The following is a 9,155-nucleotide window of genomic DNA, read 5'->3' on the forward strand; positions in this document are numbered from 1 at the left end:
CAAGGACACACCTGCCCAGCAAGCCTCTTGTGAAGCCTCATCTGGATCTGGCACCTGCATCCCCTCTAGTCCTCGAAGTGCTGGTGTCCCTCTACTCCCCCCACCTCCCTTCCCGCCCCCCCCCCCCCCCCCCAGCATGGGGCAACTTGAGGGCAGAACCCTGCTCGGGTCATCTCCCGCCCGGCCCGGACTGGGGCTGATGACAACAAATGCTGGGCGCCCTGGCCTAGGTTTGGGGCCAGAGTCAGCTCTGGGCTGAGCCCAGGCTTCCCTAGGAGCCCCGGGGCCACATGCACTTGCTTCCCCCCATGCCCAGAGTGAGCACAGGGCTGGGTGTGAGGCTTAGAGGCCCTGAGCCCTCCAGCCGGGAGGCCAGGTCAGCTGGAGAGGGGGCCACCGGAAGGACACTGGGGGCTGGGACACCCAGGGCCAGACATGCAGGGCAGGGTGAACACATTCATCTCATTGGTGGAGAGTAACCTGGGCCCAGTGAGGCCAGTGTAATCACCCTCGTTTTCCAGATAGGGACATAGAGGCCAGACGAGAGGCTTACCGGGATCCAGATGGCTCAGCTGGCCTGGGACCCTGGGCCTCACCTCCGGTGCTATATCTTCCTAAGAGCCCCCACTCCCACCCTGCTCAGGAGAGCTGGGGACGGGGGTCCAGGGAGACTCCCCAGGTGAACAACAACACAGATGTGCAGGGCTGCTGGGGACATTTATTTCTGACAGAGACAGGCCTAATTTTGGGCTAAGGACACTCTCCCCTCACCCTCACTTGGAAACACTCTCTTCCAGGGCTCCAGAAGCTTCCGGGCATGCTCCCAGCCCGGGATCTGCAGCCTGGACCAGGGAGGAGGCCGAGGGGCAGGTGCGGACCCCTCATGAGGCCCCCACGGCTGGGGGGTCAGTCACGTGGTGGGTGTTGTATCTTCTCACGCAAGTTGACTGCTCTGGGCCCGAAATGGGAGCGCTCCTGCAGGTGTCATGACTTTGGGGAGGGGAGAGAAGATGAGTGTAGGGCCTGATCCAAGTACTACAGCTACTGCCCATGGCTTGGAGCTCGAGGCATAGGAGCATTGGGGAAACTGAGGCTCCACTGGCCGGGCTGGATTAACCTAAGGGAACCGGGCTATTCCTCTAAACCTCACAAATCCAGCTGTGCCCTCCCAGCCCCCACACTCTCCTCTACTCCCCGCACCCCAGAGTCTGCCCTGTCTCCCCTCATCGAGAGCCGCCACTGGCTCCCTCTGGCCTTCAGGACACAGCCCTTTTCCTCAGCTGGGAGTCATGACCCCCGCGCTCCACCCCTTGCTTGGCTGCCAGAAACCCTCCTGCCCCAGGCCCTCCCCCCTCCCTCCTAGAACTGCTCCCCCCTTCCCCAAATCCCACCCAGAGACCAGGTTTCCCCTTTTCTCTAGGAAGCCCTGTGGGCACCCCTGTCCACCAGGCCCCAGCATGCGAGTTCTGAATGAAGTTTTGAGGCAAAGCTCAGCGCTTCAACTGAAAGCAATTCTCCGCCTCGGTGTCTCCCATCTGGAGTGTCTGCGGTGAGCCCCCTACTCGCAATTCCAGCTGTTGCCGCCAGGGGGCGAGGGGTGCCGCTCAGAGAGCGAGGACACGCCCAGGCCACCACCGTCCCGCACGGCAATTGGTCGGCAGAAAGGGACAAAGGAGGGAGGGGTTCATGCATACACACACACACACACACACACGCACACGCACACGCACACGAACACACACTCACAAGCCCTACTGGCTTCTGGGTTGAGAGGACGAGGAGGATAAGAGGTGGTCTGGGTCAGAGACCCCACCCTTCCCAGGGGGCCCAGACCCTGGCCACTTACCAGGTGTAGATAAGCAGAGCAAGGAGGGCAGTGAAAAGGACAGCCAGCAAGACCGACAAAATGGCAATGATGACCACGGTGCCCGCGCTTTGGGGTCCTGGGACAGCCTGTAGTGCCTTGGCTGAGAGGTGTGAGGGGGACCCCAGGCAGGTGGGGGGTTGGGGGGGAGGGAAGAGAGTTCTGACCCAGAAGGGGGACTTGGAACAGCCTCCAGACCAACCATCCCTGCCCCAGCTGGGGGAGGGGCACCTGCAGACAGCAGGATGGTAATGGTGGCTCTGATGGGGGGCTGGTCCATTCTCCCCAGCCCAGCCCGACCTCAGGAGTCCCCCAGGCCCCAGCCCCCCAGCCCCAGTGTTTGACCTGCTGGTTTGGCCCCGTACCTTGCTGCAGGCGGGTCTCGCTGGACCATTCTGTCTCAGCCACAGGTCCCCTGTCACTCATCACCAGGAACTTCACTCTGAGAAGGAGACCCAGGATTGGGGGTGGGGGTCCCCGGAACCTGAACCAGAAGGGGTTCCAATTCCAGCTGTGTAGCCTTGGGCGCATCCCTCACCCTCTCTGGGCCTCAACATCCTCACTTAGGAAATGTGTGTGGCATGCACTAGCTCCCCAGCACCCCACATCAGTGAATCAAGCCCTGAGTGAGGGGAGACAGGGCTGGGGACAGTTTGTGGATGGGAAAACACCCGCAGGGGCGAGATGGCCCATGGGGGGAGGGGCTCAAGTGGGGGGCCCTCTGCCCAAGAAAGAAGGGAGAATTCACCAAGGCGTCCCTGGTCCCTGCCCCCTGCCCCCCCCCCCACCCCCCCAGCAGAAACCCAGGCACTCAGCTCGGAGCTGCCCCAGGCTCAGGTTTGGGCACAGGCAGGAGCTCACCGATAGGGGCCGGGGCCCGGCAGGGGGTGGTTACAGCCTCTCCTCTTAGGGGAGCAGCGGGTATCATTGCCAACGCGTAGGACCCGGAGCTGGTTGCCAGGCTGGTTGCCCGGGTAGAGCAACCGGTTGGCCATCAGCGTGAGATAGTAGCCCCTCTGGCTGAAGTCAGCCGGGACTGGGATGTCCTCCACCCTCTGTGGGGCAGCGAAGTTCTGGGTGGCTGAGGGTAGCCGCAGGTCAGATGGTGGGGGCCGCGAGGGCAGCGCCCCACCCCATCCCACCTGGCCAGACAGCCCTCACGCCTCATCCCCTGCAGACCAGCCTCCCCTCCCCCCACAGCCGCTGCTCCGCCCAGGCCTCCTGCCCATTTCACAGAGGGAACACCCAGGCCTGCCCCTGCAGCACCCACCGTTGCTGTGGGCCACCACCAGCCAGATGGTGTCCAAGTCGGAGATGTTGAGGCGACTGAACTGGCCCCTTGGCTGCTCCAGCGTGAAGGTAGACTGGGTGAGTGTCCCTGCCAGGGTGGGGCTGGAGAGCTGGGGCACGTAGCTGATGCGCTCTGGGGCAGGCGGGGGACAGACAGAAGGGCTCAACAGGACAACCAAGCCCCCATAGCCCAGTCTGAAGTGGGAGTCATGGTCCTGGAAGCCCCAGTCTGAAGGGGGAGGCACAGACTTGATCCGGGGGCCCCAATCTGAGGGAGGAGTGGAGGCTCTTCCTGGAAGCTCCAGTCAGGCATTAATCAGGAGGGTCTGCCCGTGGGGCATGGGCCAGCGACCGAGTCCGGCCCTGCCTCCTGCCTTGCTCGCCTACTAGGGGTAGGAACTGTGGGAGGTCAGGAGGGAGGCCCTGCCCCACCTGAGTCACTGGGGTCTCCGCGGTGGGCAGGGCCTGGGGAAGGCATAGAGACACAGGAGACCCCTTCCCCCGCTGCATACACAATTCTGAAGAAGATGTCTTAGGCCTTGTTGGGGCGAGACTCAGATTTAAGGGAGCCTGAGCCTGAGCCCAAACCTTAGACGGGACTCTTGACCGTGACCTTGAGCTCCGGCACTCTCTGGGCCTCAGTTTACCTGCCTCTCAAGTCCCTCAGCTCCACCCAGATGGTCCAGGTTGGTTTGCTTGAGAAGAGGAATGAGCGGTTTGGAGGGCTGTGAGGGGGTGACACAGGAAGGTCCCCAGCAAGACCCCAGGCCCAGACGTGCCCCTCCAGGAGGTGTCCTGGCTGAGAGCACGGGACATCCTCTCTTCCTGGCCCAGGGCTGTGCCACCTGCCAGCCCACCCCAGGCACCTGGCCCTCTGGATCTTGTGCCCTAACCCCCCACCCCCACCCTCCTGCTTCAGCCTCACTGGGGAAGGGTGGGGACAGGAAAGGACAAGAACCCTGGGCCCCCATGTCAGAGATGGGGGCGCGACGGACTCAGGACCCAGGACAAGTAATGTGGCCACGTCCAGCCTTGCTGCCCAGAAGGCTCCCGAGGACCGTGCCCCTTCTCTCTGCAGTCCCCAGTCCTGGAGGGCAGCAGAAAGGGGAGGCTGGCTTTCACGCAAGTCTTCAGAGCCCTCTCCCTCTTTTCGTTCAGTTCCCCTCAGCAGGATTCATGTCCATCCCGTTCGGCTCCCGAGGTTCAGGACTAGACTCTTCCTTCCTCAGAGCCCCCGCTCCTGTCTCCAAGGCCCAGTGCACACTGCATACAGCAGGTACTTAATGTCCACTTAACGAGGGAGGAGTGGAGCAGCCGAGATGGGGCGCTGCATCTCTAAGCCCCTCTAGTGTAAGAGCCCACAGTGACCAGTGCCTGCAGCCCCCCGGGAAAGCTAGCTTCCTTCCTTCCGGGAGTTGCCCTTGTAAACTTGTTTAAACCCTCCTCAGGGACAGAAGGAGGGGAGGTGGTTGCTGAGAACAGGATGGGAGCTCAGGAGGCATGGGGATGAGAACCCTAAAGAGAGGGAGGAAGCATTGCTCACTCCCTTGTCTTGGGTGTGGGGACAGGTGTCTGTCTGTGACCCCTTTGGTGGGCCATCTCCCCTGACCCACCCAGGACCCAGTCCCCAGACTTGGGGCTTGGGAAGCAGCTGGGGAGGTGGGGTCTGTCCTCCTGAAGCCGGAGGCACGGTGCCCCGTCCCCCTTCACTCACCCAGGCCTGTCCCCTGCTGGAGGCAGGTCAACAGCAGCCACAGTGGCACCGGCAGCCGATACTGTCCCCCACCGAGCCCCATGGCCAGGCCAAGTGTCTGACCGTCCGTCTGTCTGCAGCGTCCCAGAGCTTCCGCCGTGCTGTCTGCCGGGGGACTGGAGAGCTTGCCTCCGGTACCTCCTGAAGCTCCTCCCAGGTGCCCCCTCTTCCCAAACAACTGGTCAGACAGGTTTGGGGGCAGAATCCACTGGCCCTACGGATTTGGCATCCCAGGGAGGGGTCTGAAGAGAACAATCAGGCACCGCTGCCTGGACAAGCCCATCCAGGAGGCCCTGGCCGGGGAGGGGCCAAGGAAGGCGGTGGTAGCTCCGGGGTCCCCATGGCCCCCGTGACAGTCCTGCCTACCTAGCACCTGGGGCCCCCCACAGTCACCCCGTGCTGAAGGGAGGTACCCTCATTTTCTAGTCGGAAGGAGCATGGAGACGAAGGGGCTTGTCCAAGATCACCGGCCGGGTGGGGCAGAGCCTGGATTAGCCGGTCACACCCAAAGGCAAGTTTAGGGCACTCCCTGCTGTCCCCCTGCAGCCTGGGCCCTGGAGGGGGGAGCTCCCCGACATCGCCCTGCCTCCTCTCCTTATCCAGCTGCATCTGGCCGGAGCCACCCTCCTAAAACTCAGACTCCTTCGTGGAGTACTTAAAAAAACAACTTTTAAAAAAATTATAAATAGTCTCTAGTTATTATGATACATTTACATGCTATTTGATTGCCAGCCCACGTACACTATTTTTCCCCCCCGAAAGGACTTAAACTGTGCCAACTGTTTATGACAGTGACCTCCAAAAGGGGTAAATACTCCTGCTAACTATGTAACTGCCTGGTAGGCTTTTCGTGACCAACTCTTTACTGGGACATGTTGGCAGAGAGTTTCAGATTTTTCAAGATTGGAAATCACTGTATTTCCTTCATGATTGACTCGGCCCCAAGGGAACGGGGGGCCGAAGCCAGAACAAAAGCTCAGGGAAATCACCGGATTCTACTCCTGAAATCATTAGTGCCCTGTATGCTAACTAACTTGGATGCGAATTTAAAAGTAAGTAAGTAAATAAATAAATAAATAAATGGGGAAAAAAAACCCCAAAAATAAAATTAAAAAAAAAAACAACAAAGCTCAGGGAAGGGAAATGAGAATGAGGTCAGGGGGAGTCTGGGGGTGTGCGTGGGGGGAGCCTCCTCCGGGAGGACCCTGCTACCTTGCAGTACCCAGAAGCCTCCTGTCCTACCTACCTCAGGGGCCAGTACTATTAGACATGTGCTCTGGTCGGGCTTGGTGCCCCCCCCAAATGCTCCCCTAGCACCCTCGCCCCCTGGCACGCATCTCCATTTTCCAATCACTGTGATGTCATGTGCTGTCACCTCAAGGGCATCCCTGCACACACCTGTGCCCTGCTCCTGCTGACAGCTCCGTGGAGGGGGCACTGGCCCTCCCGTACCCGCTGGGTGTGGAGGGGAGAAGGGTGGGGGTCAACCAGAGGGTCTGGGCTTTCTTTAACTCCCCAGCTTTTTTTTTTTTTAAAGAGAGAGAGAGCGAGCGGAAGGGAGATAGGCAGAGGGAGAGAGAGAATCTTAAGCAGGTGCCACGCCCAGCACAGAATCCGACGAGGGGATCCATCCCATGACCCTGGGATCGTGACCTGAGCGGAAATTAAGAGTCAGACGCTCAACCGGCTGAGCCCTCCGGGCGCCCCTCCCCAGCTCTTTATTATAGAAATGGTCACACCTTTAGGACAGTTGAAAATATATAGTACGGTGAATGCCCATTCATAGAGCCTCCACCCGGGTTCGAAACTGTGAGCATTTGGCTGTATTTGCCCTCCACCTTCTCCCTCCCAGATATACGAGTATATATACGCTATGTTACTCTCTATGTATCTCTGTACCTTTACATACTTATTGTGTATATAATATATATACTTATATATAATAAGTTCTCTCTTCCTTTTTTTTTTTTTTTTGAGAGAGAGAGAGAGTGTGTGCAAGTATGAGCAGGGGAAGGGCAGAGGGAGAGAGAATCTCAAGCAGGCTCCATGTCCTGTGCAGAGCCCAATGTGGGGCTCGAGCCCATGACTCCGGGATCATGACCTGAGCCGAAATCAAGAGTCAGATGCTTAACTGACTGAGCCACCCAGATGCCCCTTCTCTCTCTCTCTCTCTCTCTCTTTTTGTTTTTTATGAAGCTCTATGTTCATGGGGCTTGAACTCATGACCCTGAGATCAGGACTTGCACGTTCCCACCCAGTGAGTCAGTTAAGTGCCCCAACATGTTTTCATATATTACGTATTTTTATACAATACATATTAATAAATATATGTATTTACTTTTTTTCTCCTCTACATTTGAAAGGCATTGAGAGCGAACATCACAACAGGTGGAGAGCTCGCTTCTTTCTGAAGACACGTTCCTGCTCATCGACTCATCTCCTCAGCTCCTCTAGAAGTGAGTAGGGCAGGCATTATGACTAATCTCATTACACGGATGAGAAAACAGAGCCCAACCTTCCTGCAGTGGCCTCTCGAGCTGGAGATTGGCCCCAGGTTGGTCATACTCAGGACTCTCTCCCTGTGGATCTGTGTGGCATTGGGGGCCGGCGGGAACACTGATGTTTCCCGTCTCAGTTCGTGGCCCATGCTGATTACTACTGCTCTGCACAAGGCCCTGAGTTTACTTTTGTATTTTCCCTCTTTGCGCCTGCGTCCCTCTGTCTCCTGCCCCCACCCCCAGGACCCCCACTGTCCTCGGTTTGCTGTGTGTCCAGGATCACTTACCTGTGTCTGCCGTGAGATATACTGTGGTCCGGTACCCGGCATGAGGCCCCTAAAGGGGTATCTTTGTTCCCTCAAAGTGCTCCACAGTAGTAAAGACGAAAATAGTGTTTTTGTTTTTCATAACAAGCCCCTTTCTTTAAAAAAAATAATTTATTTTACTTATTTTGAGAGAGAGAGAGAGAGAGAGAGAGCACAGCAGGGGCAGAGGGAGAGGGAGGGAGAGAATCCCAAGTAGGCTCCGCACTGTCAGCACAGAGCCTGATGTGAGGTTCGAACTCATGAACTGTGAGATCATGATGTAAACCGAAATCAAGAGTAGGACGCTTAACCCACTGAGCTACCCAGGCACCCCAATAACAAGCCCCTTTCCACCTGAGTTTATGTTAATGAGGTGACATTTGGAAGGCCCCTAGATACCCCCAGGATGGGCACTGGTGGCCAAGGACACCAGCACAAAGAGAGGGTTGGAATTTTCTGCCCCCTCCCCCCTACTTCCCCAGTGGCCAGTGGCTTAATCAATTATTCCTACATCAAGCCTCCATAAAAACCCCAAAACTGAAAAATACTGAAAAAAAAAATCAGTCCTTTCCCTTTGTTGTCATATACCACAGACATAGGCAATTCTCAGTGTCCCCTCTCAGCTTGACCCAGGACAAGCTCCCATAATGTACCAGCGGTATCCACACCCACAGCCCACTTGGGGTGCCGTTGGCTTAGTTTGTCCTGCCAAGGACAAGGTACGAGGGCTCCTCCCCAGACTCACCGGCCTCCAGGGGTTCTCCCCAGTCCTGCAAGATTCATCATGGGGCTGCTGCAGGTGACAGGCTCAGCCAGGCTGGGGGATGCTCTCTGATGTTGGTCGGTGAGCTGATGGCCGGCCCCCACTCGGGCACAACTGGATATCACCAGGGGAAGCAGCTCCCAGCCGTGTGTCACTATGTGGCAGAAATGATGATAGTGACAAGGAGGACCGGGGCAGATCCAAGGCCAGAGACACCACCTCCACCCACTGCCATTTTTCTAGCCTGGGTCAGCCCCAGGACTTTGGCACAAGCTCAACGAGGGAAGGAAAGCCACACAAAGTGATCGCTATGGGACCCACAGCCCCAGAGAGTGGACACCAGGAAGCAGAGTTAATATGATTCAGAAAACAAAGAAGTCTGATGCATCCTATATCTCAAAGGTTACAGAGACATTCATGCCTGATTCGTGTGTGTGTGTGTGTGTGTGTGTGTGTGTGTGTGTGTTCAGGTCAGCTCCTGGACTTCCTGATTCATTTCTTGGACCAATCTTCTTTTTTTTTTTAATTATTATTTTTTATTAAATTAAAAAAATGTTTATTTATTGAGACAGACATTGTGTGAGCGTGGCAGGGGTTGAGAGAGGAAGACGCAGAATCTGAAGTAGATTCTAGGCTCTGAACTGTCAGCACAGAGCCTGATGCAAGGCTTGAACTCGTGAAC

The 9,155-nt window shown here is 57.2% G+C and overlaps 1 protein-coding gene across 4 annotated transcripts; it reads right to left on the reverse strand.

The window, feature by feature from the left end:
* Positions 1-698: 698 nt before the first annotated feature.
* On the reverse strand, positions 699-7,828 carry UPK3BL2 (uroplakin 3B like 2). 4 transcript variants are annotated; one of them, XM_047838256.1, is made up of 8 exons: positions 7,693-7,828; positions 7,246-7,357; positions 4,869-6,560; positions 3,135-3,287; positions 2,726-2,945; positions 2,230-2,306; positions 1,847-1,967; positions 699-990 (listed from the first exon to the last, which is right to left on the reverse strand). In XM_047838256.1, exons 3-8 carry the CDS (start codon positions 4,948-4,950, stop codon positions 882-884), a joined length of 762 nt encoding a protein of 253 aa, XP_047694212.1. In that variant the 5' UTR covers positions 4,951-6,560; positions 7,246-7,357; positions 7,693-7,828; the 3' UTR covers positions 699-881. The 4 variants fall into 4 exon arrangements, with proteins under 4 accessions (XP_047694212.1, XP_047694209.1, XP_047694211.1 ...); XM_047838253.1 differs by lacking the exon at positions 4,869-6,560; XM_047838255.1 differs by having other exon boundaries at positions 7,246-7,825.
* Positions 7,829-9,155: the final 1,327 nt, after the last annotated feature.

The sequence above is a fragment of the Prionailurus viverrinus genome, chromosome E3 (genome assembly GCF_022837055.1).
Source record: "Prionailurus viverrinus isolate Anna chromosome E3, UM_Priviv_1.0, whole genome shotgun sequence".
In the NCBI taxonomy this organism is placed as follows: Eukaryota; Metazoa; Chordata; class Mammalia; order Carnivora; family Felidae; genus Prionailurus; species Prionailurus viverrinus.

Bases quoted from the DNA above. Each gene is read 5' to 3' on its own strand.
- UPK3BL2 (XM_047838253.1), bottom strand. From the start codon at position 7,336: ATGAGCAGGAACGTGTCTTCAGAAAGAAGCGAGCTCTCCACCTGTTGT. The intron at 2,946-3,134 runs GTGGGTGCTGCA...GGCTACCCTCAG, and splicing joins GGTGGTGGCCCACAGCAACG to CCACCCAGAACTTCGCTGCC. The intron at 2,307-2,725 runs GTGAGCTCCTGC...TCTCCTTCTCAG, and splicing joins CCGGGCCCCGGCCCCTATCG to AGTGAAGTTCCTGGTGATGA.